The sequence below is a fragment of the Conger conger genome, chromosome 9, assembly GCF_963514075.1.
Source record: "Conger conger chromosome 9, fConCon1.1, whole genome shotgun sequence".
NCBI classification, from domain to species: domain Eukaryota; kingdom Metazoa; phylum Chordata; class Actinopteri; order Anguilliformes; family Congridae; genus Conger; species Conger conger.
Genome location: NC_083768.1, coordinates 54730622 through 54749123, shown reverse-complemented (window position 1 = coordinate 54749123; position 18502 = coordinate 54730622). Strand labels below are relative to the sequence as shown.

General features: G+C 39.3%; 1 protein-coding gene across 1 annotated transcript in view; it reads right to left on the bottom strand.

Moving 5' to 3' along the window:
* cdk6 (cyclin dependent kinase 6) overlaps nt 1–18502 on the bottom strand; it is a 122046-nt gene that overhangs the window by 80768 nt on the left and 22776 nt on the right. The window contains exon 4 of the mRNA XM_061254975.1: nt 9047–9214. Within this exon, the coding sequence (XP_061110959.1) occupies nt 9047–9214 (168 nt within the window). The remainder of the gene's footprint in view (nt 1–9046; nt 9215–18502) is intronic.

Here is an 18502-nt window from a genome sequence, read left to right as displayed (position 1 = left end):
GATAAATTGCCAAAATCCAGGTGTGCAAAGCCCAAACCCAAGCATTTCAAGACTCAAAGCTGTAATATGTTTTTTCTCTGAATCCAGCTGTTCCAACAATCAATGCCCTTTGTAACAGAGAAGGGGGACACCAGTTAGAGAGTTGTGGCAGTTTCTTTGAGCTTGTGTACTCCATGAAAATGGATTATAGCAGGATGAATCACCATGCTGAGGTACCATGGAGAGCAACTGTAACAGTCTGTCTCAGTTGATACTCTTTACCTCAGCAATAACAATTTGTCTGGATTACCTACATTACCTACAAAATGGAATAGGCTATATTTTAGGGCTGTCCCATCTTTAATTTACATAGACATATATTTCAAAAGTGCACAGGGTAAATGTATACAAATATGATTGAGTGTATACAGCAGCTATCTATAGGTGATTTCCAACATATACAGTGGGCTCCAGACATATTGGCACCCTTAATAAAAATGGAGAAAAAAGGCTACATATAATAAATAACATGGATAATGACCTATATTTTATGTTTTAAGATATAGGGAAACAATATACTTTTATGTCAATACATTTACTCTTACGTTTCGATGTTTTCGAAGTAGTTCATCTCTGTTTAAAGGAGCTATTATTCCATTACTTCCTGTTTATATTTGCATTACCAAGCTGGTGTACAGGTCTACCTAATAAAATGGTCACTGAGTGTTTATCACAGGTGTGTAATAGTCAAATAAACCACTTCAAACCAATTGCAGCAACTCTTTTAATCTCAGAGTCAGCATGCAGCCAAATAGTCCAGCAATGTGGCCAATCCTTCCACAGCACAAAGGACGGCATCCTATAGCAGCAGTGTCCAACAAGCAACCAGACTGAGAATAAAACGATTCTCAAATCATTAAATACTTGAAGAATTTGCATTTCAAAATGTGTTGTCTTTCTTATTTCAATAAACTGGTTGGTTAAAACAAACTCAATGAAAGATATTGGCAGTTTCCTCCGAAATTATTGTTCCTTGTTAATATTAATGAACTGGCGCCCTGTTATTGGAGGGAACCCTTAATCCAGCATGACTTCAGCTCCCAGTTTGCCATTTGTACCATCATGCCTGGCACCAGGCTTTCTGCACTCCTCCGGTGCACCATGCACATTTTACACTCCACTGTCTACACACAGGACTGTGGGTCCACACATAGTACTGCAGATAAGAACTAATGGCAACAGGAGGAGACAAGCATCGCTCATTGATGAAAACTGGCAGCTTGCAGAGGCCTGGCATGTGGTTAGATGTAAGGCTTTAATGTAAGGCTAACCTGTAGAATTGTGGCGGATGAAAACTTACAGAACAAAATAAACTATGTCCCACAACTGCAGACCAAGGTAGAAGATTTTCCTTAAAATTCACAACAATCCCAGTAAATCCAATTTTCTCAGAAAATCCAGAAGCATTTCAATGGTTAAAAGTTTTGGGAAATGGAAAATGGTCTTCATTGATGAAGCAATTTGTTTGAAATCCCAGATATAGTGTAGGGGAATGCACAAAGTAGTGTTCTTGCTTCTGGTTTTTGTTTTTGTCTTAAACCAACCAGACCCCAGAAACTAGTGTGGCCAGTTAATGGTGTAGTGAACTGTTTTAATGGATAAATTAAGTTCTGAGCAGCCATTGTGACCCTCCAGAACCAGGGTTGAAAACCCTGGCGATAGTTTTTGATTGCAACATTTAACACAGACTGAAAATAATTAGCTTACTTTTAGCTCAAAATATAGCAAAAGAAAACTGGATGTAATGAGCAGTTGATGAACTGGTACAGTTGCAATCCAAATTATTCAACCCCCATTGCACATTAGGTTTATTGGCAAAATATACAATTTCTCAGCTGCTTGCAATAAACAAATTACAGTAGTAATTCAATGAAACATAATATTACAAAATATTACAAGGGTTTTTATCCACATTCAACGCAAAATGCTACTTTTAATCACTACTGCAGTCTCAACATTATTCAACCCCCTGTCTCAAAATTATTCTACCCCGTCTCAAGCACACCTGATGCAACTAATCAAAATTACCCAACCCCCTGTTTCAAGCACACCTGGTGCAACTAATTACTTCAGGTGTGCTTGAGATAAAACACATAAATACCTGGACTGGCTAGGGGTTTGTTGAGAGTGACAATTGATTGCATGTTAGAAATATGGCAAAGCAAAATAATTGTCCAAAAAGTTCAGAGAAGAGATCATTGCCTTGCACAAACAAGGAAAAAGATACAAAAAGATAGCAAAAGCACTGAATGTTCCTAGAGATACAGTTGGAAGCATAGTTTAAGTTAAAGGAACAGTGGCTACACTACCTGGACGTGGCAGAAAGAGGAAGCTATCAGCGGCTGCCACCAGATTCCTGAGGAGGCAAGTGGTCAAAAACCCTAGAGTGACTGCAAAACACCTGCAGCAAGACTTGGTGGCAGCAGGCACTGAGGTTTCAGTTTGCACAGTAAGGCGCATACTGAACACTGAAGGGCTCCATGCCCGGACTCCAAGACGTACACCACTACTGACCCAAAAGCACAAGAAAGGTCGGCTCCAATATGCTCAAAGCCATCTAAATAACCACAGAAGTTTTGGAATTCTGTTCTGTGGAGCGATGAAACAAAACTGGAACTTTTCGGCCTATGGATCAGCGGTATGTCTGGAGGAAGAAGAATTAAGCATATGCTGAAAAGAACACCCTGCCTACAGTGAAGCATGGCGGTGGCTCAGTGATGCTCTGTGGCTGCTTTGCTGCCTCTGGCACTGGCGGGCACGATGGATTCAGTCAAGTATCAGGAAATCTGAGGGAAAAACCTCATGCTGTCTGTGATGAAGCTGAAGCTTGGGCGTCGTTGGACCTTCCAGCAGGACAATGATCCCAAGCATACCTCAAAGTCCACCAAGGCTTGGTTTCAGAAGAAGAAATGGAAGATTCTAGAGTGGCCGTCAAAGTCACCTGACTTGAACCCCATAGAAAATCTCTGGTGGGATTTGAAGAAGGCGGTTGCCAAACGCACACCCAAGAATATTACTGAACTGGAGGCCATTGCCCATGAGGAATGGGCTAAGATTCCTCAGGAACGCTGTCAGAAGCTGGTGTCTGGCATCGCATCGCGTTTGCAGCAGGTCATAACAGCAAAAGGGTGCTCTACTAAGTACTGAAGATGCTTGTCATGAAGGGGTTGAATAATTTTGAGAATGCAGTAGTGATTAAAAGTAGCATTTTGTGTTGAATGTTGATAAAAACCCTTGTAATATTTTGTAATATTATGTTTCATTGAACTACTTAAACAGTGTAATTTGTTTATTGCAAACAGCTGAGGAATTGTATATTTTGCCAATAAACCTAATGTGCAATGGGGGTTGAATAATTTTGATTGCAACTGTACACTATTGTGGCCTAATTCAAATTTATGCTGTGCAGTGAGAACAAAATAGTAACCAGCCAATTAATGCCACACTCTGTCTTCTTCACCTCACATTAGATGAAACCCAACTTTTGAAGTAGATATTTTTTTAAATAACTAATTTAGCCTGTTATCACTATATGATAGACTCTATTATTCTATTTTTTTCCTTTTTTATTTTATTTTTTATCCCAATCACAAACTACCTACATGCTTGGTCCTAGAATTAAAGAAAGACCTGTCTACTACACCCAGGAGGATAAAAAACATCAAGGCTAGTGGATTGTTGGACTGTTGTCCAATAATTCAGTACATGCTTTAATAAAAGAGATTTTCTACTTATACTGTATCTGGGGACAAATTTAAGTGGTCACAGACAATCCTCAGAGAAGTTTATTCAGATCAGGCTTTCCCAGAAGCAAATGCAAAACTGGATCAGGCCAGTTCATAGTCTAAAAGTGAATGCATGATGACCTCAGTTATGAATCCATCTCTAACCACTGCCCTTAGATACAAGTTCTTGCTCAACTACAAATGAAGACTTAAGATATTGTGACTCTTGAGTTAACCACTCTTGCCATGGAACTCTTCCAACTGTTGTGAATGCATCACAATTGTATTAAATAAATGACCAATGGCACTTGCTTCCTGCTCCCCAAATCCAATTTCTTGTGCAATTTAGTGCACATGATACTTTCCCAATTGAACGCTAATCAGTTTCATGGGACTCTCTGGACTTCTCCCTATTATATTGACTCATGTTGACATAAAATGGGGAAAAAACTAATAATAATTTAGTAAGGATTGTACTTCTAATAGTATTCATTAAATACTTGTACTCACAAGATCAAGAATTGTTCACCTGGGTGGCAACTGGCAAGTTAGTTTATGTAAGTGTTTTGCAAGTACTCACCAGCAAACACAAAACATTCAAGTGACATTGTGAGAACATTTTGCATTTGCTAGGGGCTTACAGGACAGAGCTACTTCTGTCAAAAAGTAAATGGGGCATATGCTGCGGACTGCTTTTCATTTTCAAACAAAGCTGCGCAGCATTCAATGTTGGAAGTTTTCACTTCAGAATGACTAAATAGGGTGGAAAAATACCCTGCCATCCACTATTTCTGGAGTACGCAGGAAGACTTTTTATATCCCACCACTTGGAGCTGTCAGTCAGGGTACGACAACAATGGAGAGGAACACTGATGTCATAATAAAATCACTTGGCCAGTGCACAATACATAGAACTATGGGGATTCATACGGCTGCGTTTATCCACACCTATACAAGGCCTAATGGGTGGTCCATTTGCATATGGGCACCCCTCCACACAAATCATGTCATGCTCATGCAGTGTTATACACTTGCACCATTTCATTGCTTTTTTTGACAAAAAAATATTCGAAGCAGCAATCAATTAAGAGTTGCTTACATTGAGAAACAGCAATTCAAATTCTGCAGTATGTTTAATCTTAAATCTAAAACCTATATTTGGTGCAAAATGGGTAACGCTGAATTATTACCACTGAGACATTCTGAACTCTCAGTGAGGTCGGTCTTCTCTTTGTACCAGAAAAAAGACAATTTCTGAAGACATCTATGGGGTACTTTTCATTTACTGTCACAGTACACAAATTCTGCATTAATTTCAAGATATTAATTAATCATTCATAGACATAAAACAAAGAGGGGAAAGGTGGTGAAACATGTTTAACACAGTGCTCTCCTTGGTGTTGTGTGGTTCCAGGAATGAGTCAGCCTGCTTATCAGGGCAGAGTTACAGTTGCCCTAATTTCATGCCACTATTGCTAATCTTTTCCTCAGCTTGCTATTCACTGTAAGCAAAAAAATAAAAAATAATGTTTTGCATACAAAAATAACGACATTCCTTCATCTGCCAGGAGCAAGAGGAAATAGTTTTTTCCATCCCCTCCTTTGGCTCAAAGGAGGCGATAGGGGATTCCTGACCAGGAGAATTAATCATGGCAGCCAGAGGCCCCCGTTCACACAATGCTCCACTTTTTCTCTGGGTTCTGAGCCATTGGGCGAGAGCTGTGCTTTGCCTGCCTACTGTAACAGTGAGACTGTTTTCTGACGTGTCTGGTGAATTCCCGGGTGAATTTGCAAAAACACAACCAACAACCGAAACACACAGGTCGCCTGCAATAACTGAAACTGAATTTTGACATGTACAAACAATTCCTCTAAGCACAATTCTGTATATACGGCCATACATAGCTTATGTTACAATGTATCGCTCAGCCGCAATACAATTAAAAACATCTATAAGATTTCAGGGCAAAAGTCACCCCCCCCCCTGCACTTTTTGGAACTGGAAGTTGCACTGCACTACTCTTACATCATCACATTCACACGTGGGAGCACAGCAGCTGAAGGATCAGACCTTCAATGCTTGCTTTTGTGAGCCAGCGATTATGGTAATGCTAATCAGAGGATGGATCACAGCTAGTATGTAGGAGTTGGCAAGTAGCAGGGGGCCCTTATGCAGCTGTAACCTGAGGAGGCCTGGCCTCCACCCTATGGAAATGGACATAATGAGCCAATGTGATTGGCCAAAATTAAACATTTCAGCCACTTGGAAGTAGTTCATTATACCTTTTAAAGCAATATCTAATTGGAAACTTACATGAATATATATTAACATATGCAACAATGGAGACCTTCACTGGGTTAGTAAATGTATATTACTACTAGCATCACAACTGGCAGAACTAAGGGAGAATTGTTGGTCAGGGATAAGATTCAACAAGACGGATATTGTTGCCACTAAATGGGTTACTAAATAAAAAATTATGACTACTACCATTGCAACTGACAAAACTATGGGAGACTTGTTGGTTAGGTAAGATTCAACAAGAAGGATGTTGTTGCCAGTTTTACCCATTAGTGAGCAAGGAACCCTTAGAAACAGATATTATATCCCATTTCCCCTTTAAATTGAACTTGAATTTAATTTGGAGCAAGTACAAATGTATACATTTATTTGGACTAAGTTATGTTTATACAGGATAATTACAGTTTAAATGTTTGACCTAAAGAAACCCTTTCAGATCTCACCCTATCTCTGGACGACAGAATCATGTGCAACAGAAGATGACATCAAAGGGATGAGGGGATGAGGAGAGAAAAAAGTCCCCTTGGTCCCTCAATCTGACGATTACAAGTCTTGCAGCTGTGGCCACCGTTCTCACTTTACAGGAAGCATTCTCTCCAGGCATATCTGGCCAGCCCCAGACTGGGGGCCTTTCAGGCCAGTCTCGGGGGACCACTGTCCCTTTTCACATCAGCAGCATGTTGCGCTCATGAACCCACCGGAGGGGATTCACCGCCTCACAAAAGCCCTCAAAAAACATTTTCCACCCTGGAGCCTTTGAAATGGCCGGGCCACCTCTTCCAAGCAAGTGTGAGGAACAAGAGAGAGGGAAGAAAATAGATAAGAGAAATGAGAGCAGAGAGTAAGAAGGGGAAAGGAAGATCAAGTTTTCAGAGAAAGGCCCTTCAGCAACCCTTTTGTCTCAGAAGAACAACATCTTTGTTCTGTCAAATATGTGGGAGCAGTACCCTTTTAAGTATGTTCCTTTTCACGTTTTGTTTGGAAATAATTGTACAGTAATCACAATCAAACATATCCTCACAACACCTGCCTGTCTGATCGCAGCACACATTACAATGTTTAGGCCTGTTTGTATCCGTTTGTGTGTGCAAGCCTCCATGTTTTTTTCTTTTACAGTATCTTATAGGCAAAGGCAGGTGTGGCCATGTTTAAAGCAATCAGTAGCCTGGCATGGCTGGCATTATTTAAAATGACTATACATCAAACATCTGAATTTCCAAATGGCAACCACAGGGGATGATGTCATGTATTCATCAAATTAAATGTTATAATAACAATAACAACTAACTGAAATACTCCAATGTGAAATGGCAATAGAAGCATTCATATAACCTGATGACCAAATACAGTACTAGGCAGAAGTCTTAGGCACCCTAGACTTTGTTATATATATTTTTTTTTTTGTGTTAGTATAAAAGAACACATTTGAGATTTCCAAATATTCATTTTCTAAAAGATTTAATTTTACAGAGACATTTGTGTATTTAATTAAAAAAGTAACATATTACTGTGAGAAATTGACTACTTTTTACATAAAAAACTTGATCAAGGCTGTCTGAGATCAGAAGCAAGGAGCCAACCAAAGTCTGTAGAAGAACTGTGGCAAGTTCTCCAACATGCTTGGAACAACCTCCCTGCTGATTGTCTTATAGAACTGCAGGACAGTGTTGGCTATCTCAGAGAAGTGATGCAGTTTTAATACAGAAGGGTGGTCACAAAAAATATTGATTTGATTCAGTTTTGAACTATTCTGCCAAATGTAGTGTAAAATGTACAGTACGTTTATTTAGGACCTTTCATTGAATCATTTTTGAAAGAATCTTATCTGTACAGAATGTTATACAGGTGCCTAAGACTTTTGCACATTACTATAATTCTCAACATAATGAAGAAAAACCCCAAAACACCTGTCTGACAGATCAGAAACACTTTTCAGGAGGCAGGTGTGGATGTGTCAGTGAGTAATCTCCATGGAAAACATCACAAACAGATCTACAGAGGCTACACTGCAAGATGCAAACCATTCATTACTTAGCTGCAAAAATCAGATTACAATTACAATTTGCTAAGTACTGCCTGCAGAGTTCAGAAAAAAGGTATTGAGGATAGATAAGACCAAGACTGATTGACTGTATTAGAGTGATGGCAAGAACAAAGTGTGGAGGCTAAAAGGAACTGACCAAGAACCCCCTCCTTTGTGAAACATGGTGGTGGGGGTGTTATAGTTTGGACATGTATGGCTGTCACAGATGCTGGCTCACATGTCTTCATTGATAATGTAACTGCTGCAGAATTCATTCTGAAATATACAGAAGTTCAATCAAATGCCTCTAAACTCATTGGAATTCATCCCACAGCAAGTCAAAGGGCCTCATGCAACAATCAATTCTATGAATAGATTTGTTCTTAAATCACTAACGCGAGCGATAAGAATAATTTATGATAAGAATACAAAAAATATTCTTGCTCTCTTTGTTCTTGTTCTTGTTCTTTTTTTCTTTTTGGTAAACCTATTTCTTTGGCCGATGTCTCTGACTGTTTTTTCTCATTTCATAGCCTCATAATGGCTTCCTTGACTTTGATTGGCATTGGAACTCTAGTCCTCATGTTGACAAGTACAAAGAACAAAGACTTCAAAGGCAACCAATAGCCAAAAATCAAGACTAGATACTAAAAGCTTTCTTACTCCATTAGAAAGATTGTGAAGTGCCTTATTTGTTAAAAAATAGACTAGTGAATTCCTGTAAGAATTATACATGCCAGTTCTATAACACATATGTATTTTATATTTTCTGTATACTTCATATGCGTTTCTTGTGTTTTTTAACACATAAGGCAACACATGGCCACCTGCAGCAATCCTGTCTGTCAATTTATTTTATTTTATTTACACTACATATAAACTTGCTGAAGCCATGATACAGTGCATTGTCAATTGACCCCAAGCAAAAAAGCCCCAGCTAAAAGCCCATGTACTCACTACTGAGGTAAGTGCCATCTGGAAGCTGTATATCCGCGCCAGACCAAAGTCGGCCAGTTTGATCTGCCCTCCACTGGTGACCAGGATGTTTTGGGGCTTCAGGTCACGGTGGACCACGCGGTGAGAGTGGAGGAAATCCAGACCCTGCAGTAGCTGGTACATCATATCCTGTTCAGATGAAGTGATATGACATCATCAGAAGTGATGTCATCATCTGGGAATTTTATCACATTGGCCTACATCAAATGGCATACCATGCAGTAGACTTACAGTACAAACATACACCCACACACACACATACACACACACCATGCCAACAAACAGACATTCATGCACAGGCTCATGAGCACATACTTTTGTGCAGCAAAACGCATTCATGCATTAGGCATATACACATTCGTCTCACATATCGCTCTGGATAACAGCGTCTGCCAAATGGCAATAATGTAACATATTGATGCAACACAAAATAAATACAGATAGTAAGGCGCATAATTTTAAGGCATAGTAAGTGTGTATGCTAGATTGATTTGGCAGTTTACATTAGTAGGTCAAATATCTATTGTATTTCTGATACTTTGGATTGGTTATTACATCAATCGCAATGCAATCATTTCAGTATGTCAACCTTTTTTATATGAGTTAATGGGGTGTATATACATCAATGAGCCAAATTGTAGGTGCTTTCAACGGTGGACAGGGGTTAGCATGGGCTACACAGCCCCATACGCAGCAGGGTGCGATGCACTGTGTGTTGTGACACATTCCTCCCTTAACCATCATTAAAAATGTGCCACAAGTTCAGTTCAGACCAGTCAGGATAGCCTCCTTTGTCTTTGCGCATCATTGAGCTTGGGGCACCCAACCCCCTGTTGCTGGTTCGTGATTTTTCCCTCCTCAGACCACTGTCGGTAGGTACTCACCACTGCTGCCCGGGAGCACCCTACAAGCCGTGCCATTTCGGAGATGTTCCGACCCAGCTGTCTGGCTATAACCATTCGGCCCATGTCAAACTCGCTCAGGTCTTTACGCCTGCCCATTTCTCCCACATCCAACACGTCGAGCACAAGAACCAACTGTTTGCTTACCACCTAATTTATGCCAGACCTTGACGGTGCATGCTTTTATGAATAACCTTGATTACGATAATCAAGGTTATTCACTTCATCTATGAGTGGTCAGAATGTTTTGGCTCAGCAGTGTAAACTGTGGGAAAGCCACTGTGTTTCAGTTCCTGTTTCATTTAAATGTACAGTAGGTACACACTGATAAGATGTCACAAACAAGGAATTACAGTTACAAAATGTTCTCAGTTGCCTCTGTAGTCATAGCGGTGGTGTAAGGTGGTGACTGGTTCACAAAATAGGAATGAGAGGTTGTGCCTTTAAAGCTGTAGTGCAGCAGATGTTGATAACTGACACTATTGCTCGCAGGGAAGACATGTTGTGAAGAGGCCCCGTATTGGGGCTCTGTATTCCTGCAGCTGTCCACAGATCGCAGCTAATTGCGCATTCACTTGCTCGACCTCGGGGACAGGGTCTGTGACGAGGAAAAAGGCAAAATGTGCTCAATGGCCATTTCCTCTCACGTAACCCATAGTGCAGCATATGATGAGAAGAAATTCATAGCAACAGTAGCAGTTTGGAAGAAAAGAAAATGGTAACGAGAATGAAATGGGACACAGAGCAAGAGAAAGAACAAAGAGTAGGGAGAGAGTAAGGGGAGTAGGGGAAAGGAAGAGAGAGAGAGGGTGAGAGAGAGAGGAAGAGGGGGGATACAAAGAGAGAGGGGCACAAGAGGGAAGAAAGATGAACAGAGAAAAGAAAGAGAGTGGGAGAAGTTTGGGGGGGGGGTGGATGGGAGGGAGAAATGGCAGTTTTCTGCGATTGCCGCTTGAATTACTTTGACACAGGGTGCAGGCCGCCTACCCAGACTCCCAGCCAAGACCTCACAAGAGATGTGGCCATGGGCCCGCTGCTCCATTCACTAACAAGCCAGCTGGTCAGTGATTTAAAAGCTAAAACAATGGCGTGCACACTCAACCAGAAAACATTTGCACATGGCCCTGGCCTGACCAGGGACAGTGGCACAATGCAAGGACGCAAAGAAAGACAGGCTTAGTAAATGTACAAAAAGGGGTCCCCATGTGCAAGGTGGAGATGGACAGGCCTGGAAACAAGACCTTTTGTAATTACCATCCACCAGTGGGGGCCAAAGCAGTTATTATTGGTAAAACAATACGTTTCAACCTCCATTCCTGCACTAGTTTAACCCCTGAAGTTAGGGCCAGAGTGTAATTTTTGGCATTCATTCCCTTAAAGGTGCAATTTTCAATTAATATGGTCATAGCATATAGCGTTGAAAACATTGAAACATTGAAACTTACGGTTTTATCTGTAAACAGTTCCTTATTTTGTAACATGTGGGATGGAAAAACAAGCAAGGGGGGCCTCACCATTCTGGGAATCCAAAAGCTACACAAATCAGGGTAATGTTGGTGTCCTTTTCATGGTCAGGATCCAGAGAACCAAATTCATAATAGTTTATAATTACTAAACTCGAAATATTGAGAGAATGGCCATTGTTTACTTACAATTTATCTGGAGGAATTGCTATGCTTGTCCTTTTCACCATTACATACGTATACAAAAGTAATTGTACAAAGGAATGTTATTACCTATGATTTGCATTGGGTCTCTCGAACTACAAGATTCTCTGACCAGTCCAAGTAATGCAGTCGTGGACAACGCTCCACTCCGCTCCACAACGCATTGTGTATTCCTTGTTGGGCTGGCTTAAAACACAAGATTTTATATTTGACATTATGACTAAAAAGGTTAATGTTTTACAACTAAAATGCTTATAAATAAGGAGCAGGCCTGCTTTTGTATAATAAATGGCATGTGAAATTGAGGGATGTGTATTGTTGGGGGTTGGTTTTTTTGACAAAAACTTCAATCAGTGGTCCTCAATCAATATTCTAGTATACCAAATCTTATTGTTGAAATTATTGTACTTTCTTTCTTTTTTTTATACAATCTTCTGGACCTGCTGCTGCCAGATGAGGAGATCAAGAGGGAGAGGTAGAGGAGGGGTGACAGACAGGGCGGAAGTGAGAACACATTTTTCAGGATAAAAAGTGTTGTATCATTTAGTATGCAATCTATAGTATTTTAAACCTCATACGTAACCCATAACATAATTTAATTGTCGTTTTGGAGTCTCCAAATGTCATTTTTGACAACCTGCCTGCCAGCCTAGAAAAAGCAGTGCAGAATTTTCATTTTTAAAATTGCGATATTGTTACCAAATTTGAAAGGGATTTGTCCAGTGTTTCTGCTGTGGTTCCATTGTGTTTCTAAGCCCACCAGTAACAGCCATGAGCATCTGTATCCACTCAAATACAAGAAATCCCTTTCAGTGAGAAATAAATCTTCAACGTCCAGTGTGTTTGAGAATCTGTAATGTTGTTTTAGTAATATTTCGAGTAATTCTGGCTCTTGGAAAACAAAACCCAAGGGTTACCATTCAGAAATGACCAGGACTGACTGTAGTCAAAAGGGTCATCATCCAAACACAGACAAAGAAAAAAGCTGCCCAGTGCAGTGGGTCATTTCACTGATGCTGGTTCCAGCTTGCGGAGTGTTCTGAACCTGTAGTACAGTTACTGTATTTACACGTGCATATGACCGTCTGTGGATTCCTGGGCCTGTGTGCTTTACAAAGACATACAGCATGACTTCTCTCAGATATACTCCCAACATCCCTGCAAAACTCTGAGGCCACTGGGCTACTAAGTTAGGTGGAAAATTCTACCTCATAATCAACCCAGTTCATACTCACATCACTCAAACACTCATATTTTGAGTGTAGGGCGTGGGCCTGACAATAGTGGTGCATGCCGCATCCTCCTACAAGGTTTCATGGTTTCAGTTTTTCTAGGTGAGATAAGACATAACTTACAGAAATCAATTAACAACACCAACTACAGTAAATGGTGACAAGAAAATGGTGGGGAAGAAAATTCAGCTGAGTCAGGTTTTCAAGAACCGTACCTTCCTACGCGCAGGCAATTCTCGGTTCTGACAAGCTGTGAAAGTGAGCATTTGTAAAAGTAAAAGCAGTCATGAGTCCAAAGATTGACTCCAGAACGGTGATCAGTAACCAGGCAGTAAAGAGGAATAAAACCAGAAAGATGAGCATGGCAGTCAAAACATGCAAACAGCGGGCATCCCTTTTCAATGTAAATTTGCAGGGAGCACCAATATTGCTTATTGAAGCCAGGCATAATGCGAGACATCTGCCTGTTAACATTTGTGCAATACTCTCCCTATGCTTCATTAACCCCCCTCATTATGGGGTGGGCAGCCCAGTCACACTCCAGCGGCTGAGGGAACCGCTTTATGTCTTTCCAGTTCATTTAATTCCAGGGACTCTTTCATCAATTATCATACGGTGAGTCTGAATGGGCGGCTTTTGCAATATGGTGCCCTCGGTTGGATGGCAAATTAAGCTGTTAAATGTTTATCTGGGACCAGATAGTAACATGTCGTATTTACTTAAGTCGGTTTTTTTATAAATTGTACTTCTAAGAGAAATGTACTTCATTTCTTGTGCTACATTTTTTTTTCCAATGTAAAAAATGTTTATGCAATGTAAGCTATGTTACCAGACTCCGTTGACCCAGTCTTAGGCATTTTCAACTGTTACTAACATTGTCGTAAAATTTCCTCTTACTGTGAATAGTCCCGACCTTTGTGAAGGATAACATTGCTGTAGTTGCTGCTAGGGTAAGCAGTTACTAGTGTTTTTTCATTTCACTAGTAATGTTAGCTAACTATAACTTAGCTATCACCATGAAATAAAATGAAATGTATGATCAGTCCTTGTAATGTTGGCTCGCTAAAATTTATATAATCCTAGGACTTGATTTCCTCATTAAAATAAACTTGTCAACATTTTAATAGTAAATAATATATTTATCAACCGTCTACATGCCCTTTGTAGGACTGGGTTGCACCAGCTGAATTTGAGTTCAAACATAGTCGAGTTATAACCTAAATAGAGAAAGAGAGAACAGTCTGATCATTGATAATCCACTCTTCTTAGTAATTACAATTCACATCCATACCAGCCGTTAGGATGTAACCCAAGTATTCATGGTGCCAAAACATTTATTAGCTGATGTTGAAAGTAACCAACTAGTAGCTAACTAAGCTAACTAAGTAGCTAGTAACTAGTAGCTAACAAAGCCTAAAGTTTGAATTTTACACTTGGCACAACTGGACCTTTTTAGCTCACTGCTAGCTTGAATATGAAGAAGTGATGTGATAGATTGCATTAAAGGTAACCTGAATTTAGCAGTGACAAAGTGATTTGAAGAAGTTCTTATATATGATTTTTTTTCTGGTTTCAGACCTTGGACCTTGGATATTCACTTTGACAACCTTTGTGTTTCTCCTCGCTGATGGCTAATAGTCTTTGGCAAACATAAGAATGACTTGTTTATCTCCCGATCAGCTCGATTTTTGAGCAACCATGATCTGCGCAGAAATGAACCATTATAAATCTGGATTATTGCTGTATTTATAATCATCATAGCTGACCTGAGATTTAAATGTATTTATTGGGGAAAGATTCATGCAGTTGTACGGACAGGTTGTCCTCCAGCATGGTGGATGATTTGTGATGGGTATTAAGAACGAGGAATATGCTGTCGCAGAATTTTTCAAACCTACCATGCATAAAAACAGAAAAAAGAAAACTTTGAAATTCAGGCACTTGATGCTCACTTTGTCCTAAAATTTTGTACCGTGAGAAATGTTTACCACAGAATCCGTTACAAAATCTTTACAAAAGCTATGTTTGGAATAATTTTCCTCATTCAGTCCAAAGTGAACAGGCTACAAAGTTATCTTTTGAAGAATAAGTTTGGGGACCTATGATAGTGTTGCTTGTGGCTTAGGTTGGATAAAGATTTCATTTATTGTTGTGTATTGTTTTATTATAATGGTATTTGATTTAGGCCCAGTTTTTTGCACATGGCTATACACTCACTGAGCACTTCATTAGGTATTTATTACTTATTTTCTTAGACTTCTACTCCTGTAGCCTATCCACTTAGAGTTATGATGCGTTGTGTGTTCAGAGATGCTCTTCTGCATACCATTGTTATAATGTGTGGTTATTTGCGTTACTGTCATCTTCCTGTCAGCTGGCCATTCTCCCCTGACGTCTCTAATTAACAAGGCGTTTCTGTCAGCAGAACTGCTGCTCACTGGATTTTGTTTCTAGTTTTTTTGCACCATTCTTTGCAAACTCTATAGACTAGTGTGCATGGAAATCCCAGGAGTTTCCACGCATGCTGGAGTTTTCCAGCAGTTTCTGAGATACTCAAACCACCCTGTCTGCCACCAACAATCATTCCACAGTCAAAGATCACATTTTTTCCCCATTCTGATGGTTGATGTGAATATTAACTGAAGCTCTTGACCCGTATCTACATGACTGTATGCATTGTACCACTGCCAAACAATTGGCTGATTACATAATTGCATGAATAAGTAAGTGTAATAAAGTAAAAATGTTCCCAATAAAGAGATTGGTGAGTGTATATTTAGTTTATTACTAATGCATTTTGTTTATTATATATTTTGGACATTTTTATTATTTTGATCTTGCTGTATGAACGCTATATCAGGCTGTGAATTTGCGGTTCTGTACCCATTGCACTGCTTGTATTATTGAATATTAAATCATAACTTATAGCTTATAGTAGCTCTGCACTCGAGTACTTTTTTTTCCAGTAGATACTTCCTTAGTTTTTTGGATGACTACTTTCACTCTTACTTGAGTAATTATTTTAAAATAACACCCAACACTGTTTCCTGTTTAGTCTAATCAACTGTACATCACTCTGGAGAAGAGCATCTGCCAAATGCCAACAATGTAATATCTGGGACATACCATCCTTATTCACTCCAACATATGTGTAAAATTTCAGCCACAGCGAACAATGTAGAGTGAAGCCCACTTCCTGTTTGCATGGTGTGATGTGTAAATTTTACGCCTTGCCATGGCCATTCCTTTTGATATATCAAAAATCCGTTTGCAATTTAGACTATCCTGAGATTGATCATGCTGACCACATTTGGTGTGAATGTGATGAAACACGTAGGAGGAGTGTAAAAACACAAAATTCAAAATGTCTGACTTCTGTTATGTTAATACATTAATTGATGCAAATGTCAAATGTATCTAGTAGACTGATATACCTACCAAATTTGGTGCATGTAGCTGAAAGTGTATGCCCACAATATAAGACAATGCAATAGAGGGTGCAGTGAAGTCCCTAGGCCATGCCCAGGTCAGAGCTATTCACAGAGCTTGATGACCATTACTTCTGATTCTGATTCTACTTCTAATACATTTTTTTCACAGTTTTCATGCATGCCAAGCACCTCAAAGTACATTTGCCTGAAAATTAATTAATAAATAATCTTTACAAAAGCAATAGGGTCCTGCTTGGGTTATGGTGCTTGGGCACTCATAATAATAAAAAAAGACGATTGGGCTTATGGCCTTTTATTTCTGTTATGAAATTAGCAGGAATTCAAGTTTTTAATCTCAACAAATGATTTCCTGAATGCAAAACTGATATTGTTTTAAACGTGGGTGCCTTTCTCTGTCAATTTGACAGTATGGTTAATTTCTTTCTTTCCAACCATCCATGCAATCTGACTGGCAGTTTTAAAAAAAACAATTAAAAATAATTGCTGCTCATTGATAAAAAAAAAAAAAAAATCTTAATATTTAATTTTGTTTGGCGAAGAGTCCGGGTAACACTGCAAAGTTTTAGAAAATTGCCAAATCCCTGAATTCCAGTCCTTCGTCATCAATACCACACTCTATCCACACTGATTCCGGACCTATTACTGATAGAGACAAGATCTGTGATTTTTTAACCAACATTTTATAGCGGCTAGAAATCTTTTTCAAAATGTGAAAAATATGTCCTCTACAGGAGACATGTCAGACCTCAGCTCTAAGTCTTTCACAAATTCTCCAAAACCTAGAGTATTGTTTACATTTCAGGAATTTACAGTGAAAGAGGTCCTATTAGAATTAAAATGCATAGATGTGAATAAATCCGCTGGGAAGGATCATTTAGTCCCAAATCCTACGCGTCTCGCGATTGTGCACTGATTGCACAATCGGTAACTAATATTTTTAATTTATCATTATCGACCGGGATTATTCCCAGTGTATGGAAAGCTGCTCATGTTCTTCCATTATTCAAGGGTGGTGATGCCAGTTCAGTAAACAGCTATCCGCCCATCTCAAAATTGTCTTGCGTAGCTAAGATCTTGGAATCACTTGTTAAGCAACAACTATGTAGCTTTTTAACTTTCAACAATATTTTAAATCCACGGCAATCTGGTTTCAGGCCTGGTCATAGCACCATTACAGCAGCTTCATTGGTAATAAATGATATAGGAACAGCATTGGAATATAAACAAAAATGTGCAGCCCTTTTTATTGATCTTTTATTGATATTTATTGCAAAAGCTCTTGATAGAGTAGACCAATCAATCTTAATAAAAAAGTTGTCCTCCATTGGACTTGATAGCTTAGCCTTTCACGGTTCCAGGATTACCTTTCAAATAGAACTCAAGCTATTATGGTTGGGGAAGTGAAGTCAAAACAATTTTTAAAAGTAAAAGAGAACCCCAAGGACCAATTTTATTTACAGTCTATATAAATGATATTGCTAGCAAGATAGCTAATTGTAAGGTTCATTTTTATGCAATGAAACAGTGCTTTACTTACTTACAATCAAGTTTTAATGTTATACAGCATGCTGTAGCTGGTTTTAAACTTGTTTTGAATACTGAAAAAACTAAGTACATTATAATTTCTACACGGAATACAACTATGCCAAATACTGCTATATTTTTTTTTTATTTGACCTTTATTTATACAGGGAAGTCCCTTGAGAGCAAGCTCTCATTTTCAAGGGTGCCCTGTTTACAAAAAACATATATGAAAGATACAGGTTGCAACAGACAAGATAAGAGCAGACAAAAAACAAGTTATAAAAAAACAGATAATAAGTGATAAGACACTAAAAATCAGGTAAAACACGAGCAGTTCTCAATCATGGTACCCACGAGGAGCACTCTAAAAGAGTCTAGAGAAACAAAATGATCCAATTTTAGAGTGTCCTGGAGCCTATTCCACTTGTCCGGAGCATAGTGAGAAAAAGCTGACTTTCCATATTCCGTCCTCACGCGCGGAATGAGCAATCTGATGTGTGACTGCGAGCGTGTTCGGCAACTCATAGAGTTGTGAATGAGGAGCGAGGATAAATACGATGGGAGTTTACCAATTAGAGCTTTATAGATGAATAGAAGCGAATGTAGCTCTCTTCGTGCAGTTAGGGACGACCAACCCAAT